Below are 20413 nucleotides of genomic sequence, written 5' to 3'. Positions count from 1 at the left end.
TTACCAGGAGTCAGTAAATACAGGTCGATGCCATCGATTCTGTTACTCCCAAAAGCCGAGACCTTCAGAGAAATGGCATAATACACGCCTTGCTGCAAGGGAGAATCTGACTTCACCGCCATCTTAGTCGTAGCTGACCGAGATAGTCAGACGTCCCGTTTTATAAATTCAGTAGAGCAAACAGTTTTAGCTTTGTCGCATGTTTTTGACGCATAGCACGCTCCATTAACAGTAATGTATTTTCACCTCATTATTAGCTATACCGTTTGCTGTTCTGCTCAAGGTCGTACTGGAGGTGGTTTGCTGTTACCTTCCTACGACCTTTCAACTCGTTCGCTGCTGCACAGAGCTGGCGGTACCCTCCCAGGAGCCGGTAATGGTAACCACAATAAATTTTTACTGGTAACAATGCATTTTTATGTACGTCATTGCAAACACCTTAAAAAGTTTTTAAATCATTCGCATATTTACGAACGTACGTTACCTGATCAAAGTATCCGGACATCCTATGTAAAGCGGAATTGACCACTAAATGTCACAAGAGGCGGACCGACCAGTATGAAATGACGCTGCGAGTGCTGGTTCCCTACTAGAGAAATAGTAACTGCAGAGTGCGTTGGTCAGCAGAGTTCAGTGACTTTGGACGTAGACTACTTATTGGACGCCATCTGAGTAACGAATGCATCAGGGGCATTACTGTCCTTCTAAAACTTCCCAAATCCACTTTCGGTGATGTGACTGTGAAGCGGAAACGTGAAGGAACAACCACAACTACACAGAGTCCACGCAGACGCCATGTACTGATGCACACGAACTGTCAAGCATTGCGGAGGATAGGTGTAAGAAATCACATGAAATCAGTGGAAGAAATCCACCACCAGTCCAGCTATCTTAAAAGGAATGCAGTAGAATGGCCAAGCAGCTCCTCGTAAGCAGAACATATCTGTAGTCACTGTTAAGCGACACTTGGGGTGGTGTAAAGGGTGACGCCACTGGACAGAGAAGGACTGGAAATGAGTGAATTTGAGTGTTGGATCATGCAATATCCTTTGATAATCCTAATGGAGTGTTCGGGTCTTACGAATGCTTGGTGAACTTTACTTGCCGTCATGTGTGGTGCCAACACTGGAGCATAGAGGAGGTGGTATTAGGGTATGAGTTTGTGTTTCATGATTGGGATGTTGTCCCCTCATGGCGCTTAAGAAAACGCTAAGTGTGGAAGGATATGAACGTGTTTTACTTCATTGTGTACCACGTACTGTAGAATGAACAGTCGATGTTTTGTTTGTATCAGCATGACAGCGCACCCTTTCATAAAGCAGCTTCTACGAAGCACTGTTTCGTAGACAATAGCACTGCTGGAAAGGACTGAGCTTCCCAAAGTCCAGACCCTAACCCAATGGAACACATGCGGGATGAGTTAGAATTGCGGGATGAGTTAGAACGCCAAATTCGCGGCAGGCCAACCCATCGAGCTTCGTTACCTTCTCTGGTTTCTGCTCTTGAGGAATAACTGGCTGCCATTCCTCCATAGACATTTGGACACGCCATTGGATGTGCACCCAACTGGTTTCAAGCCTTCATAAAAGCACCCCATATTAATGTCCCCTAATAAGTATCCGGATGCTTTTGATCAGATAATGTATGTGGGATTAGTTTCAATTCGAGCAGGAAATAACACATTATGTTTTGCGAACAACAAGCTTTTCTGTGAAACAAAAACCAATCAACAACTAAAAAAGGTAATTTTCTGGGAAATCCTTGTCCTGCCACATTTGTAAATCAAAATCTTGGTGATATTCTGTAGTGCGTTGGACCACCTCGTGCAGTATAACATCCCGTTACCCTCCTTGACATTTTGTCCTCAAAGTTGTCGAGACGTTGCTACTCTAGCGTGTCTTCCCTTCTCCCTCCCCATCCCTCTGGGATCATTTAGTGTGTGAAGAGTGTTCCTGCGACAGTGCACTGCAAGTTTCAGCTCATCCCAAGGAGACTGGACCAGTTTCATGTCTGCAGATACAGTAGGCCATTCCATTCGGTTGAATTTTGCTCACTGTAGAAAACGCTCGTGCTAAATCGTCGCAGAGATGTTCACAGTAGAAACTCCCCCCTTTCTTTTCTTCCTTTCTCTTGCTTGTGCCGTTTTTCCTGCGGATACGCAGGGTTGGCAGGGTTAATCGGATGTGGCAATGTTAGTTGAAGGGGTGGCCAGATGCCCTTCCTGCCGCCACCCCGTACCCCCGGGAGGGAATTAGTGTACCCCCAACTGTCTGTGACTAGTGGAATCCATGGAATAGTGCGAAAGTGTTCAGATATCTGCGAGCCGTGTAACTGAGGCAGGACGTGGGAGCCAGGCCGGTTTCACCTAGTGGGATGTGGAAAACCGCCTAAAAAACACATCCAGGATGGCTGGCACACCGGCCCTCGTCGTTAATCCGCCGGGCGGATTCGATCCGGGGCCGGCGCGCCCACCCAAGTCCAGGAAGCAGTGTGTTAACACGCTCGGCTAACCTGGCGGGTCAGTAGAAGTGCCCCCCCCCCCAACCCCCTCAAATTATCCTCGACAGCAATGAGACGCTTCCGACATGAATTGCGGCTTTATTTGACTAACCAAGTTCATAGTGAATCTGTGGGAATGCATACACAAGATGCGCTTTGGTAACTGGTCGTGTCTACGCCCTTTTACGGCCATTATCATGTGTTAAAAAATCTGAAATTCGTCGGTGAAAAGAACGCAACGCAGGTGAAGTGGGGTTTGGTTCAACACGTTCCTTGGTCCACCTTCTTTGTGCACCAAAGTTCCGGGAAATTTCTACTGTTGATCGCAATGAACGCTTACAGACTAACTGACCGTGCGTAGACGGTAACGTGCTGTCTCGGCAGAGACACCTCTCCCAGATTCCTTCAAACTGGCTCCTCGTAGCCTTGCTCATTTCTCTTTGGGATACCTTCGAGCCAAAATTAGTAGGTAGCGGTGATCAACTGGTATTGTTAACCACGGACGACCAGAGTGACACATCTCTTCAATCTTTTGTTCCACAACAGCGTTTGAATAATCGAAAGACGCCGCTGTGGTCCACACCAAATCGGTTGTGAACTTGCTATGCAGCTGCCTCTTTCTACCGTAAAGTGGCAATGAGCGCACACTGACCCTCGAGCCATATTGGACTGAGCAGTGTACTGCAGCCGTGTTGTTCACGATTCAAGAAACAGCATGCTCGACAACTGAACTGAGAATGTATGATTTCTTCTAATTCCTTTAGAAAGCTGCAAGTTGTAACGTTTTCGTGTGATGAAAAAGTTCTATGGTAGAGATTAGCCTACCAACGAAAAAACGTTGACCAGGTGCGAGAAGGACTCGAGCACTGAGGGTCCCGTACAAACTTAATTACGTATACAGACCAGTCCACTCCGGGAATGGAGGATTTCGACGATTTTTGGCTGTTCGCGACATTGGCAAGACATCGGTCACAGTGATTCCAAGGCTTGGGAGAATGTTGTAATTTCAAGTTTAAAGTTGAATAAGAAATCGCAAAGCAAATAGTTGTTTCATGTGATACAATTAATAATTAACAGTTTTCTAATTTTTTCTTTTAGGTGTTCTGTGTAACCTTTCTTCTTGCCAAATTTAATGATTCTACGTCAACGGGAAGTACCCTATAGGTTGTAATGAGTGAGTTTGCGAATATCAGAATATGTGACATTGCAACATCCCCTTTTTGAAAAATTATACCTGACTGTGCTTAAACTGACACACAGTATTTTTAGCGCAACGCAATCTGACTATCAAAGATCCCTGCAAAAGAATGGCCCTGAGTAACATTAAACTATATCTTTCACAAATCACTTACCTCACAAAAATCTTCATTACTCGAACTACTGCAATACAGCGAGCGCCACTACTGCCAGCTAAATAAAAGATTCAAACTACGGAAGGCACTAACTACTGATAGGGATAGTTAGCAAATGAAAGATATTAATAGAGAACAAACACTGTATTTACCTTAATAGTCATAATATATATAGCAGTTCATGACAAATTACAAAACTCCGCCATCTCTCTCCCCACATCCACCACTGTTGGCGGCTCACCTCCAACTGCGCAACGCTACGCGCTGTTCACAGCCAGCTGCCTAACACTACAATGGCGAGTATTACAACAATGCAAAGCAGCCACAGACTGCACACAGCACAGCCAGTGATTTTCATACAGAGGTGGCGTTACCAATAAAAAAACCTAAACAGCCTACTTACAACATAAATGACCGTAACTTTTGGTTGCAATGATTTAGACGCTTATCGTGTTTACACAACCAAAGGACTGTAGCCCTCAGCGTGTATCATAAATTTCAGCCTGATACGTCTACCCGTTCCTGAGAAAAGGGGCCTTAATAGACTGATAGAGAGACAGACAGTCTGGTAACAAATGAGCAAAAAAATATTTTTTTCGTGTGAAATAATTACAAGTCAGCAATTTTCGGATGTTTTCTTATATTTTTACGGTGAAACCTTTCTTTTTGCCACATTTCATAATTTTAGACCAAGGGAAGTGCCTACAGGTTTTGATGCCTGAGTTTGCGAGTACCGGACTATATGACGTAAATGGCCGCATCTTTTGATTGCGCTGACTTAGCAGCTAAAGTTTATTACACAGCCATGGGGTCATAGACTTTAGAATGTGGCATAAAATTGAGTTGATACGTCTATCGGGGCTTCCTGGGAAGAAGGGTTTTGAAAAGTCGGTCAGACAGACTGACAGTCGGAAACACGGACATCAGAATGACGTTATGTATGGTCCTTTTTTATAGACTGAGGTACGGAATCATAAAGAAAACTGTGAAAATCATGGGGCTAGTGCAAAATATTTTGAGCTGTTTACTAGTGGAACTGGACTATCTTACTCTATGTCGAATGCACTTAACAAATACAGTGTACAGCAAGTTAAAAACTGTGTGATGGAAATTGGGGGGGACCACTCGGCAAATTTAAGCTTTATGACGCTCCATGCTAGAAGCTCAGACAGGGTGTCCGGTAAGCGCTGACTGGCAAATACGGGAATGCGGTCTGGAACCCGGTTCTTAGATCAAGAAAAAGGGAAAGATTTGAACCAGGTGTAGATTGTAAACAGAATAAGTGTATATCTGGCAAACGAACAAACCAAACACGCTCAAGAGAGAGAGAGAGAGAGAGAGAAGAGAGAGATAGAGAGAGAGAAAGGCGCAGCACGAAGGAATTATGCGAAAGAGACGGAAATTGGTGTTATGTGATGTACATGTGCAGACAAAAAAATGACTACCATTAAAGAAAAATTGGATCATTTATTCATGACAAAGAGCTTCACAAATTGGGCATGTGAGTAACGCTTTGGTCCACCTCGGTCCCTTATGCAAGCAGTAATTCGGCTTTGAATTGACTGACAAAATTGTTGGATAGTCTCCTGAAGGATATTGTGCCAAATTCTGTCCAATTGGGGCTTTAGATCGTAAAAATACCTAGCTGGTTGGCGAGCCCTGGCCACCGGGGCTCAGTTCGAGGCGGGACGCATCACTGAAGACAATTATACTCCAGCCAATGAAATTCCGGGCCGAAGACTTGTCTGGAAGCGCCCCGGATTGCGGTGGGATATTAACCTGACTGTCGGCCGCCATTTGGGCTGACAACCATGAGTGATGGTCTGGGATGCCATTTCTTTTCATAGCAGGAACCAGTTGGTTGTCATCTCTGGCACCTTACAGCACAGTGCTACTTTGGAGATATGTGACGCCCCGTTTCGTTGCCCTTCGTCGCAAGCCATCCTGGTTTCATATTTCAGCAATACAATGTTCGCCCGCACACAGCAGCCAGAGTTTCTACTACCTGTTTCTGTGCTCGCCAAACCCTACCTTGGTCAGCAAGGTTGCAGGATCTCTCTCCAATTGGGAACGTTTGGGGCATTATGGGCGAGGCCCTCCAACAAACATATGATCCCGACGATCTAACGCGCCAACTGGACAGAACGTGCCACGATATCCCTCAGGAGGACATACAACAACTCTGGCAATCAATGCCAAGCCAAATAACTGTTTACATTAGGGCCAGAGGTGGACGAACGTGTTATTGACTTGTTCAGTTTGCGAAGCTCCTTGCCTTGAGTAAACCATCCAATTTTTATGAAACTGCAATCATTTGTTTGGAAGACGTACAAACGAAGGATGAATCTTAGCATATATTACCCACTCTTTACAGCACAGTTATAGGGTATCGGTTCCGCCTTTTTGCGAAAAGGCGTATCCTATAATTTAGCTGCAGATTTAAGAGGTGTATGATCTTCTCTATGACAAAGAACATCTTCTTTTTATGGTTCCGTATCACAGCCGGTAAAAACGGGACACTTATAGCAGTGGTGACCAAGAATTTGGCTTCTCCACCGTCCCCTGGCATGAGAGCTATAGCGCTCGGCGTTCCTGCACACTTCCCCCACCGCTCCACCACGCTGAGGTCACATTTCGCAACAAATAGGTCAGAAACAAAACAAATTGTCAGTATTATTTAATTATTTTTGGTGCACTGAAGACATCATTTTTACCTGGCATAATCTGCCTTGGTATGAAGAGACGCAAAAAATTGCATAGATTTTCGCACTCAGATTGCCACGTAATCGTGATTTATTTGGCTTCACTGTCGAAAGACGTTCTTTGACACAAATAGGGTGGTCGAAATATTGTAGCGCTTTTGCAACCTCATTATGGAGACGTGGAAACTCTACCCAAGGAAAGCAATGTAGAAGTCCTGGATGGTTTTAACGTAAAGGATTTGTCAATAATATGAGAATTACCTTGCAGGTCAGTCAGAGGTGTACTTGCTACTCAAATGGCGAACAGTATCGAAAACAGCTCGAAAACAGCTGTAAGATTGACAGTGACCTCAAAACGTTTAGAAAACTATCCTTGTAAAACTTCCAAGGCTACAACTAATTCTTCAGACTTCATGTTTTCTTTAACGGCAGTGAGCTTAGGGAAGTGCACTGATGCTTGTCGGAATGTGCCCCTTCTAAAAAGTTATTTTCTTTTTAATTGCATCTTCATCAAATCAGAAAGAAGTTGTTTCTTACCTTAGAGTGTCTTACTGTGGGCAGTGTGCAACTGAGTCCACTTAAAATGCGATGTCTGCACTTCGTTCCGGATGTTCTACTTCTCGTTCCTGCATTCGTTTTTTCTTCGTAAATTCAACAATAGCGAGTTTTAAATCTAAAAATCGTTCCAGGTACGCTGCTTGACTGAACCAGAGTTCTTCGCAGTAATGTATAAAATCTCCATACTCTTCGTTCAGTTCTAACGAAAACTGTTGCAAATGACGGTGCACTAAGGCATGTAACTAAAGAAATTTTATTAATCATAGCACCAGTTTCTTCCCAAACTGCATGCCTGCAAATTAAGCAGCAAGTGCTTCAAAAGAATGACTCCTGTCTATCAATTGTTGTAATTTGTTCTTTCACTGACATCTAAATTTTAAATTCTTTCTGCATGGTATTATTATACCTTTTATGGGAAATTTGCAACACCTGTTGAAACGTCCCCTTAGAAAAATTATAAATGACTGTGCTTAAACTGACACACAACATTTTTAGCGCAACGCAATCTGACTTTCAAAAATCCCTACAAAAGAATGGCCCTGACTAACATTAACCTATACCTTTCACAAATCACTTACCTCACCAAAAATCTTCGTTACTCGAACTACTGCAATACAGCGAGCGCCACTACTGCCAGCTAAATTAAAGATTCAAACTACTAAAGGCACTACCTACTGATAGGCATAGTTAGCAAATGAAAGATTTTGATAGAGAAAAAACAATGTATTTACGTTTTTCTTTGTTATTTTGTTATTTTTTTTTTTTTTCATCAGTCTACTGACAGGTTTGATGCGGCCCGCCACGAATTCCTTTCCTGTGCTAACCTCTTCATCTCAGAGTAGCACTTGTAACCTACGTCCTCAATTATTAGCTTGACGTATTCCAATCTCTGTCTTCCACTACAGTTTTTGCCCTCTACAGCTCCCTCTAGTACCATGGAAGTCATTCCCTCATGTCTTAGCAGATGTCCTATCATCCTGTCCCTTCTCCTTATCAGTGTTTTCCACATATTCCTTTTCTCTCCGATTCTGCATAGAACCTCCTCATTCCTTACCTTACCTAATTTTCAACATTCGTCTATAGCACCACATCTCAAATGCTTCGATCCTCTTCTGTTCCGGTTTTCCCACAGTCCATGTTTCACTACCATACAATGCTGTACTCCAGACGAACATCCTCAGAAATTTCTTCCTCAAATTAATGCCGCTATTTGATATTAGTAGACTTCTCTTGGCCAGAAATGCCTTTTTTGCCATAGCGAGTCTGCTTTTGATGTCCTCCTTGCTCCGACCGTCATCGGTTATTTTACTGCCTAGGTAGCAGAATTCCTTAACTTCATTGACTTCGTGACCATCAATCCTGATGTTAAGTTTCTCGCTGTTCTCATTTCTACTACTTCTCATTACCTTCGTCTTTCTCCGATTTACTCTCAAACCATACTGTGTACTCATTAGACTGTTCATTCCGTTCAGCAGATCATTTAATTCTTCTTCACTTTCACTCAGGATAGCAATGTAATCAGCGAATCGTATCATTGATATCCTTTCACCTTGTATTTTAATTCCACTCCTGAACCTTTCTTTTATTTCCATCATTGCTTCCTCGATGTACACATTGAAGAGTAGGGACTAAAGGCTACAGCCTTGTCTTACACCCTTCTTAATACGAGCACTTCGTTCTTGATCGTCCACTCTTATTATTCCCTCTTGGTTGTTGTACATATTGTATATGACACGTCCCTCCCTATAGCTAGAATCTCGAACAGCTTGCACCATTTTATATTGTCGAACGCTTTTTCCAGGTCGACAAATCCTATGAAAGTGTCTGGATTTTTCTTTAGCCTTGCTTCCATTATTAGCCGTAACGTCAGAATTGCCTCTCTCGTCCCTTTACTTTTCCTAAAGCCAAACTGATCGTCACCTAGCGCATTCTCAATTTTCTTTTCCATTCTTCTGTATATTATTCTTGTAAGCAGCTTCGATGCATGAGCTGTTAAGCTGATTGTGCGATAATTCTCGCACTTGTCAGCTCTTGCCGTCTTCGGAATTGTGTGGATGATGCTTTTTCGAAAGTCAGATGGTATGTCGCCAGACTCATATATTCTACACACCAACGTGAATAGTCGTTTTGTTGCCACTTCCCCCAATGATTTTAGAAATTCTGATGGAATGTTATCTACCCCTTCTGCCTTATTTGACCGTAAGTCCTCCAAAGCTCTTTTAAATTCCGATTCTAATACTGGATCCCCTATCTCTTCTAAATCGACTCCTGTTTCTTCTTCTATCACATCAGACAAATCTTCACCCTCATAGAGGCTTTCAGTGTATTCTTTCCACCTATCTGCTCTCTCCTCTGCATTTAACAGTGGAATTCCCGTTGCACTCTTAATGTTACCACCGTTGCTTTTAATGTCACCAAAGGTTGTTTTGACTTTCCTGTATGCTGAGTCTGTCCTTCCGACAATCATATCTTTTTCGATGTCTTCACATTTTTCCTGCAGCCATTTCGTCTTAGCTTCCCTGCACTTCCTATTTATTTCATTCCTCAGCGACTTGTATTTCTGTATTCCTGATTTTCCCGGTACATGTTTGTACTTCCTCCTTTCATCAATCAACTGAAGTATTTCTTCTGTTACCCATGGTTTCTTCGCAGCTACCTTCTTTGTACCTATGTTTTCCTTCCCAACTTCTGTGATGGCCCTTTTTGGAGACGTCCATTCCTCTTCAACAGTACTGCCCACTGCGCTATTCCTTATTGCTGTATCTATAGCGTTAGAGAACTTCAAACGTATCTCGTCATTCCTTAGTACTTCCGTATCCCACTTCTTTGCGTATTGATTCTTCCTGACTAATGTCTTGAACTTCAGCCTACTCTTCATCACTACTATATTGTGATCTGAGTCTATATCTGCTCCTGGGTACGCCTTACAATCCAGTATCTGATTTCGGAATCTCTGTCTGACCATGATGTAATCTAATTGAAATCGTCCCGTATCTCCCGGCCTTTTCCAAGTATAGCTCCTCCTCTTGTGATTCTTGAACAGGGTATTCGCTATTACTCGCTGAAACTTGTTACAGAACTCAATTAGTCTTTCTCCTCTTTCATTCCTTGTCCCAAGCCCATATTCTCCTGTAACCTTTTCTTCTACTCCTTCCCCTACAACTGCATTCCAGTCGCCCATGACTATTAGATTTTCGTCCCCCTTTACATACTGCATTGCCCTTTAAATATCCTCATACACTTTCTCTATCTGTTGATCTTCAGCTTGCGACGTCGTCATGTATACCTGAACTATCGTTGTCGATGTTGGTCTGCTGTCGACTCTGATTAGAACAACCCGGTCACTGAACTGTTCACAGTAACACACCCTCTGCCCTACCTTCCTATTCATAACGAATCCTACACCTGTTATACCATTTTCTGCTGCTGTTGATATTACCCGATACTCATCTGACCAGAAATCCTTGTCTTCCTTCCACTTCACTTCACTGACCCCTACTATATCTAGATTGAGCCTTTGCATTTCCCTTTTCAAATTTTCTAGTTTCCCTACCACGTTCAAGCTTCTGACATTCCACGCCCTTACTCGTAGAACGTTATCCTTTCGTTGATTATTCAATCTTTTTCTCATGGTAACCTCCCCCTTGACAGTCCCCGCCCGGAGATCCGAATGGGGGACTATTCCGAAATCTTTTGCCAATGGAGAGATCATCATGACACTTCTTCAATTATAGGCCACATGTCCTGTGGATACACGTTACGTGTCTTTAATGCAGTGGTTTCCATTGCCTTCTGCATCCTCATGTCGTTGATCATTGCTGATTCTTCCGCCTTTAGGGGCAATTTCCCACCCCTAGGACAAGAGAGTGCCCTGAACCTCTATCCGCTCCTCCGCCCTCTTTGACAAGGCCGTTGGCAGAATGAGGCTGACTTCTTATGCCGGAAGTCTTCGGTCGCCAATGCCGATTATTTATCAAAATTTAGGCAGTGGCGGGGATCGAACCCGGGACCGAAGACGCTTTACTTGTGAATCAAAGACGCTACCCCTCGACCACGGGCTACACTGTATTTACCTTTATAGTGTTCAAAAGTCATAATATATATAGCAGTTCATGACATCCAGTCTTACAAATTTCAAAACTCCGCCATTTCTCTCCCCACATCCACCAACTGCGCAACGCTACGCGCTGTTAACAGCCAACTGCCCAACGCTACAATGGCGAGTATTACAACAACGCCAACCAGCCACAGACTGCACACAGCACAGCCAGTGATTTTCATACAGAGCGCTACGTGGCGGCGGCGTTACCAATATAAGAACCTAAACAGACTACTTACACTGTCACTTATACTACCGTATAACATATACTGAGAACTCTCAGCCCGCATCTCGTGGTCGTGCGGTAGCGTTCTCGTTTCCCACGCCCGGGTTCCCGGGTTCGATTCCCGGCGGGGTCAGGGATTTTCTCTGCCTCGTGATGGCTGGGTGTTGTGTGATGTCCTTAAGTTAGTTAGGTTTAAGTAGTTCTAAGTTCTAGGGGACTGATGACCATAGCTGTTAAGTCCCATAGTGCTCAGAGCCATTTGAACCATTTGAGAACCCTCATCTCTCTCTTCTGCCTTTCCCATTCCTTTTTAAAAGGTTTGTGACAATAGATGGCTGGACTGCTCCTTTTTTATTTTATTTTTTTGTTCAAAGCCGCCTCCTGACCTGTGACTACCTATACAGGATAGTCCATTGATAGTGACTGGGCCAAATATCTCACGAAATGAGCATCAAACGAAAAAACTACAAAGAACGAAACTCGTCTAGCTTGAAGAGGGAAACCAGATGGCGCTATGATTGGCCCGCTAGATGGCGCTGCCATATTCTTGTAGTACGTAGAGAAATATGAATGTTTTAGTTGGGCCACTTTTTTCGCTTTGTGATAGATGGCGCTGTAATAGTCACAAACGTATAAGTACGTGCTATCACGTAACATTCCGCCAGTGCGGACGTTATTTGCTTCGTGATACATTACCCGTGTTAAAATGGACCGTTTACCAACTGCGCAAAAGGACGATATCGTGTTGATGTATGGCTATTGTGATCAAAATGCCCAACGGGCGTGTGCTATGTATGCTACTCGGTATCCAGGACGACATCATCCAAGTGTCCGGAGCGTTCGGCAGATAGTTAAATTATTTAAGGAAACAGGAAGTGTTCAGCCACTTGTGAAACGTCACCCACGAGATGCAATAAATGATGATGTCCAATTAGGTGTTTCAGCTGCTGTCGCGGCTAATCCGCACATCAGTAGAACACAAATTGCGTGAGAATCGGGAATCTCAAAAACGTCGGTGTTGAGAATGCTACATCAACATCGATTGCACCCGTACCATATTTCTATGCACCAGGAATTGCATGGCGACGACTTTGTACGTCGTGTACAGTTCTGCCACTGGGCACAAGAGAAATTACGGGACGGTGAGAGATTTTTTGCACGCGTTCTATTTAGCGACGAAGCGTCATTCACCAACAGCGGTAACGTAAACCGGCGTAATATGCACTATTGGGCAACGGAAAATCCACGATGGCTGCGACAAGTGGAACATCAGCGACGTTGGCGGGTTAATGTATGGTGCGGCTTTATGGGAGGAAGGATAATTGGCCCCCATTTTATCGATGGCAATCTAAATGGTGCAACGTATGCTGATTTCCTACGTAATGTTCTACCGATGTTACTACAAGATGTTTCACTGCATGACAGAATGGCGATGTACTTCCAACATGATGGATGTCCAGCACTTAGCTCGCGTGCGGTTGAAGCGGTATTGAATAGCATATTTCATGACAGGTGGATTGGTCGTCGAAGCACCATACCATGACCCTCACGTTCACCGGATCTGACGTCCACGGATTTCTTCCTGTGGGGAAAGCTGAAGCATATTAGCTATCGTGATCCACCGACAACGCCTGACGACATGCGTCAGCGCATTGTCAGTGGATATGCGAACATTACGGAAGGCTAACTATTCGCTGTTGAGAGGAATGTCCTTACACATATTCCCAAATGCATTGAGGTTGACGGACATAATTTTGAGCATTTATTGCATTAATGTGGTATTTACAGGTAATCACGCTGTAACAGCATGTTGTTGTTGTTGTTGTTGTTGTGGTTGTGGTCTTCAGTCCTGAGACTGGTTTGATGTAGCTCTCCCTGCTAATCTACCCTGTGCAAGCTCTTTCATCTCCCAGTAACTACTGCAACCTACATCCTTCTGAATCTGCTTAGTGTATTCATCTCTTGGTCTCCCTCTACGATTTTTACCCTCCACGCTGGCCTCCTATGCTAAATTTGTGATCCCTTGATGCCTCAGGACATGTCCTACCAACCGATCCCTTCTTCTCCATCTTCTAGTCAAGTTGTGCCACAAACTTCTCTTCTCCCCAATCCTATTCAATACCTCCTCATTAGTTACGTGATCTACCCATCTAATCTTCAACATTCTTCTGTAGCACCACATTTCGAAAGCTTCTATTCTCTTCTTGTCCAAACTATTTATTGTCTATGTTTCACTTCCATACATGGCTACACTCTATACAAATACTTTCAGAAACGACTTCCTGACACTTAAATCTATACTCGATATTAACAAATTTCTCTTCTTCACAAACGCTTTCCTTGCAATTGCCAGTCTACATTTTATATCCTCTCTACTTCGACCATCATCAGTTATTTTACTCCCTAAGTAGCAAAACTCCTTTACTACTTTAAGTGACTCATTTCCTAATCTAATTCCCTCAGCATCACCCGACTTAATTCGACTACATTCCATTATCCTCGTTTTACTTATGTTGAGGTTCATCTTATATCCTCCTTTCAAGACACTGTCCATTCCGTTCAACTACTCTTCCAAGTCCTTTGCTGTAACAGCATGCGTTCTCAGAAATGATAAGTTCACAAAGGTACATGTGTCACATTGGAACAACCGAAATAAAATGTTCAAACGTACCTACGTTCTGTATTTTAATTTAAAAAACCTACCTGTTACCAACTGTTCGTCTAAAATTGTGAGCCATATGTTTGTGACTATTGCAGCGCCATCTATCACAAAGCGAAAAAAGTGGTCCAACTAAAACATTCATATTTCTCTTCGTACTACACGAATATGTAATAAAAATGGGGGTTCCTATTTAAAAAAAACGCAGTTGATATCAGTTTGACCTATGGCAGCGCCATCTAGCGGGCCAACCATAGCGTCATCTGGTTTCCCACTTCAAGCTAGAAAGGTTCGTTCTTTGTAGTTTTTTCGTTTGAGGCTTATTTCGTGAGATATTTGGCCCGGTCACGATCAATGAACCACCCTGCGTACATATCAGGACTGGTAATCTGGCGGTAAAGTGCGTGCCATAACACGAAGAAATCGCGGGTAGACCTCGGATTTTCCAGCTTTCATCGCTCAGTGATATGAGGAGTCGCCAGAAACAAGGCGTGATTCGGATTCCTCGTTAAACTGTAGGTCCCATTTCCCCTGTTGGATAACTGGCGTAGGTTAGGGATGGCAGGTCGCCGAAGTGGCGTCCAATCGACTTGCACGATGCCACAGCAAATTATTAGCTATATACGTAACTATGTTTGTATGGAATCGTCAGAGTGCGAGTCCTATTCGCATTTATCCGTTTTGTTAAGCTATTTCCTGCTTTTTCCCCATAATTTAATTTCTATTATCAATAAGATTCGAGAGACAAAAATGTACAAGTTTTTAAAATTACTAAATTTGGCGCTTGTGCAATACATTGAAAGGTTTAAAAATGATGTGTTTTAAAATTTCAAAATTTATGGAAGTCTCAGTAAGAAAAGTGAACTTCACTGTTATACACTAAAGCGCCAAAACCGAGCGAGGTGGCGCAGTGGTTAGCACACTGGACTCGCATTCGGAAGGACGACGGTTCAATCCCGTCTCCGGCCATCCTGATTTAGGTTTTCCGTGATTTCCCTAAATCGTTTCAGGCAAATGCCGGGATGGTTCCTTTGAAAGGGCACGGCCGATTTCCTTCCCAATCCTTCCCTAACCCGAGCTTGCGCTCCGTCTCTAATGACCTCGTTGTCGACGGGACGTTAAACACTAACCACCACCACCACTAAAGCGCCAAAGAAACTGGTATAGGCATGCCTATTCAAATACAGAGATATGCAAACAGGCAGAATACGGCGCTGCGGTCGGCAACGTCTGTACAACACAACAAGGGTCTGGCACTGTTGTTAGACTGGTTAATGCTGCTACAATGGCAGGTTATCAAGATTTAAGTGAGTTTGAACGTGATGTTATAGTCGGCGCACGAGCGATGGGACACAGCATCTCTGAGGTAGCGATGAAGTTGGGATCTTCCCGTACGACCATTTCACGAGTGCACCAAATCTCCGACATCGCCGCGGCCGGGAAAAGACCCTGTAAGAACGGGACCAACGACGAATGAAGAAAATAACTCAGCGTGACAGAAATGCAACCCTTCCGCAAATTGCTGCGGATTTCAGTGCTGGGCCATCAACAAGTGTCAGCGTGCGATCCATTCAGCGAAACATCATCGACATGGGCTTTCGGAGCCGAAGTCCCACTCGTGTACCCTTGTTCACTCCACGACACAAAGCTTTACGCTCCGTCCGGGCTCGTCAACAAAGTCATTGGGCTGTTGATGACTGGAAACATGTTGCCTGGTAGGACGAGTCTCGTTTCAGACTGGATTGAGGGAATGGACGCGTACGGATATGGAGACAAACTCATGAATCCATGGACCCTGCATGTCAGCAGGAGACTGTTCAAGCTGGTGAAGGCTCTGTAATGGTGTGGGGCGTGTGGAGTTGGAGTGATACGGGACCACTGATACGTCTAGATACGACTCTGACAGGTGCCACGTACCTAAGCATCGTGTCCGATCACTTGCGTCCATTCATGTCCGTTGTGCATTCCGACGGCCTTGGGCAGTTCCAGCAGGACAATGCGACACCCCACACATCCAGAATTGCTCCAGAGTGCCTCAAGGACACTCTTCTGAGTTATTATTGAGCATATCTGTGATGCATTGCAACGTACTGTTTTGAAGAGATCTCTACCCCCTCGTACTCTTACGGACTGATGGACAGCCCTGCAGGGTTCATGGTCTCAGATCCCTCCAGTACTACTTCATACATTATTCGAGTCCATGCCACATCGTGTTGCTGCACTGTTGCGTGTTCGCGGGGGCCCTACACGATATTAGGCAGGTGTACCAGTTTCTTCGGCTCTTCAGTGTAGAAAGTGAGCAGTAAGTGATGAGGGATTTTGTCTTTGAGTAGTTGTGAAAGGAAATGGTACAGATAATATGGTATGAACGTTGACAGGAGAGGCAGAAATGAGGGAGAATAGTAACCAATCATGGAAAGGTAGATGGGTAGTCTGGTGAATCTGGAAGCATTAGAAAAGTGGGTAAGATGTGATCATGTAGCAGGAGAGTTCATACGTAGGTGTAAAGATTGCGGGATGTGTTGGTATAAACACGGCGATAATTCCTAAAATTACCCCTTTTTCGAAACGTACTCGGTGAAGACGGCTCCACTAAGAAATCCGTGTTTCAATGCCCTCTGACGAGAATTCCGCAGTCAGTGACAGGGAGGGCACAGCGGACTATTAGTTCTGTGTCACCACTGATCGCTGAAGATTATTCCAGAATTGCGTTAATGCCCTCGGCTGCCAAGGGACGGTCCGCCACCTGTTGCTTGTCGCAGTTCCAGAGGGACGGATTGCGTCAGCGAGCAACAAGTGGCTCGTACACACGCGCATCGCAGCTCATGTTGTCACATCGCATCCCGGTAAGAACAGTGACAACTCAAAAATGCAATACTTGAGCAAAACCGACCTGATGTATTCTATAAAACTTATATTGAAATAGTATAAGCATCCTTTCAATATCAAGTGAGTATTCTTGGCAGTAAATTCGCTTATGTTCTATACAACAGTAATATGGGCATGTAGTTCTGTTCTCGTCGAATGTCAGGTTTCGTCAGAAAATTATTAATTAGTTCTTTGAACTGTGTCACTATTCTTGCTTTCTCAAAAGCTTTTTTGTTTTTGTTACAACTCCTCACGTAACACTTTTTACGCCTTTCCATTCCATACAATATCTATTACGTTTCCTTAGAGTAATATAATACGACGTTTGAACCTCCATCAGGCAAAATTAGCACTTAATTTAGAATGAAAAATATAAAAACAAGTGGAAATTGTTTTATTAGAAAAAATACACAATGAAAAAGTTATAATTTACGAAGATGAATAAAATTTAAAGAGGGTCATCAATTAGGCACAATTTAAGGAACTCGATTTACGTAAAAATAGGATCATAAATTAACTTAAATAATGTAGGAATACTTCTCGCCGGCATAAAGGATTGAGTAAACTTTCTTTACAGTACAAATTTGCGTTTCTTTCTTGCACGCTGAGAAGCACGAAATGTTGTAATATTTACAACAGCTGTAATCCTCAAAACAGCGCATGTTTCTACTGACACCCAAACTTGTCTGAAGAACACCGTAATGCACTATAAAGACACTGTATAAACACAGACATTCTAATAATCAAAGATATCCGAAAGTGCATTCAACTCTATTGTACATAAAAAGTGTCACAACTCAGAATGTACCATTCTTCTTGAATGACCCATGCACACCTGCCATTTGCAACCCTGAAGTGAGACTGTTCTTGTCGTTACGAATCATGAAATAGCCTACAACAAAACTGACACAACTGCCCTGGCGTGGAAAAATTGTGAGACAGAGATGCACGTTGGGACACTACACACGTATTTTCCAGTGACCTAAACTAAAAACCGACGTTTTTTTTTTGCTTTTGGCACTTTTCTCACAAGGGTGCGATATGAGAACATACCATCCGTTCTTTGATGATGTCACTTTTTTCAGTCATGTTCTAAACCTTAACCAAATCGAAACTGATTATAAAACATTTGGCAACACATTCCATAATGTTGCCTTGAGGTATCACCAGTAAACTCTCGATTCTTTAAAGAATCGAAATCAAATGAGTTAATGTGTTAAATATATGGCGTTCAGTTTGTAAGCGAGGAAAAGTTTAGAAGATGTTGGAAATTATGTTTGAAGTTTGCTGGAGATCGGTAGATGCGCTCATTGTCAGCCATCGGACAAATATAGTGCGGTAATTTGCACTCCAATTTAAGCGAAAGCTCGTTTTTCATGCATCTAAGTGTTTATGACATCATATCTACTGAACTAAAAGTTGTACAATGATATAATTTTGCAGGTAAATTCATTAGTATAGGTGGATACTGTCTTCAAACTGCGTTGCGAATAGCGTTTGTAGTAAAGAAATAATTAATTAAAACCCCTTGTTTCTAACTCTAATATTATCTTATTGTGTTAAACTTCTAACATAATATTTTACTTATTAATGAGTAGATTATGAGAGCATTATAAATTTTTAAATTCTGTCAATAATTATGCAAGCTGCTGAAAATCGGATTTCTGTTGTCCCTACTCTGCAACTGGTACCGATTTCTGGGATAGAGTTTTAGTAATACAGATTTCAGGCAGCAAGGACCGAAATCTGATCAGTTACTTTCCATCTTCAGTGATGAGGAACGATACCATCAGCTCGTATATATTCAATATCTGTTAGTAGACCGAAAAACAGGTGCTACAGTTTTCATGGATTTTATCAGTGAGAAATTTAGACTGGTGAGGGGGTCAGGAAATTGGTCTCAATTCGAAGCAACCCGAGAGGAAATTATCGGATAGTTAACTGTGAAAACGAAGAAGAATAATCACACCAGGCAAAATATTATTCACTTCTCGAAAGGAGCACACTGGTCGCTTTGGAGCTCATTAGATGGTGTATGACTGGTAGCAGGTAGTCGTGTGACCCTTCATTGCTGATGTACATCGTGGCAGCGAAGTGGTGTGTATGGGCCAGCCAGTTTCATGGAATCAGTGCTGTAAGGTGGCTAAGCGAGGAAGGGTAATACAAAAACACAAAGAATCTATCGTGTTTGGATGTGTCCACTATCGACCGTGAATTAAGTTGTCTGAGTGTCCCGCCTTGTCACTGGCAGTCAGGTTCAAACTGGGGCTGTTGATAAAATGTCAATATATCGACATATCGATATTTTATCCAAAATATATCTATATACAGAGGCGTCAGCTTTCACCGATATATCGATGTCGAAATCGCCATTTTTTAATTTTTTGGCAGTTTTCCGTAAATATATGATATTTTTCTTTTGACACTGTAGTAGGAGATACTGTTACTTTCACTGTGTGAAGGAGTCTTACTACATTTTTGAGCTCATATCACGTCCATTCCTTATCTTTGACTGTGTGAAGCAAGTATATGTGGCACAACGAAGAAGTCTGATTGCATTGGCTGTGGCGGTGTCAATGGAATAACAAGATTTCCGATGTGGAGACAGAGCACGCCAGTTGCGTTAAAAAAAGCAATGCTGACGCACGCGTGAGGGGATATGCTGACGTACGCGTGAGGAGACATGCTGACGTAATTGGCGCTCGGTGCTACAAACAGAAACTGCAACGTTTAACTTCACCACGGAATTTGGAACTACAGCTGCTAGATCGCTGGCGTTTGCAGAAAAAAAAAAAAAGAAAAAAGAAAACAGGGAATTCGACACGAAGTGTTCCAAACAAATCCACTATGTGACGAAACTGAACGACGGACCCATCGGACACCTTTTATTGTGCCACTTATGTACAGTTACCATTATTAGCAAAGTGGTTATCGTCAAGCGTGAACGTACATCGTTTTCCTTTCAATTCTTTGTCTAACGGGGATAAGCAGGCAGTTAGCTTGTTGATGTACAGAATATCTAATAATAAATCAATGCTTGGCAGTATATTTACAATGTGCAGCCGATACTTTTATAGGCCGGTACGTCTACATTGTTTCGTTCGTATACCGACACATTCTTTTCGATATATCGATGCCATTTAGCTGCATTTCCTTAAATATCGATATATCGGACTACCGATATTTTTAAAAATATCAACAGACCTATTCCAAACTTGACAGAAATTGCTGTTGTCAGTGAATGCAGGTACATTAGATTCTGAATGCATGTTACGAAGCATGTGATGGACATTGGAATGAAGGACGCGACAAAAGGTCGTCGCTCAAGCGTCACATACTGTTGCACGTCTTCAGTGTGACAAACAACAGAGACCTACACAATAGCTGATTAGGTGAGAGTAGTGCGAATCTGCGAGTCGCGATATTGCTTCCTTTCAAAAGTTGCAGGGT

At 43.1% G+C, this 20413-nt stretch overlaps 1 protein-coding gene across 2 annotated transcripts in view; it reads left to right on the top strand.

The window, feature by feature from the left end:
- The window catches only part of LOC126253137 (uncharacterized), an 87815-nt gene that overhangs the window by 6879 nt on the left and 60523 nt on the right, over positions 1-20413 (top strand). Inside the window, exon 2 of one of the 2 annotated variants that reach the window (XM_049954279.1) lies at positions 284-403. The exons of the other annotated variant lie outside the window; for it this stretch is intronic. Within the exon in view, the coding sequence (XP_049810236.1) occupies positions 284-377 (94 nt within the window). The 3' untranslated portion in view covers positions 378-403. Of the gene's footprint in view, positions 1-283; positions 404-20413 lie in introns of those variants that run through there. 2 annotated transcript variants of the gene reach the window in all.

This window comes from Schistocerca nitens, chromosome 4 (assembly GCF_023898315.1).
Source record: "Schistocerca nitens isolate TAMUIC-IGC-003100 chromosome 4, iqSchNite1.1, whole genome shotgun sequence".
Lineage (NCBI taxonomy): Eukaryota > Metazoa > Arthropoda > Insecta > Orthoptera > Acrididae > Schistocerca > Schistocerca nitens.
This window is presented reverse-complemented; position numbering and strand designations above follow the sequence as displayed.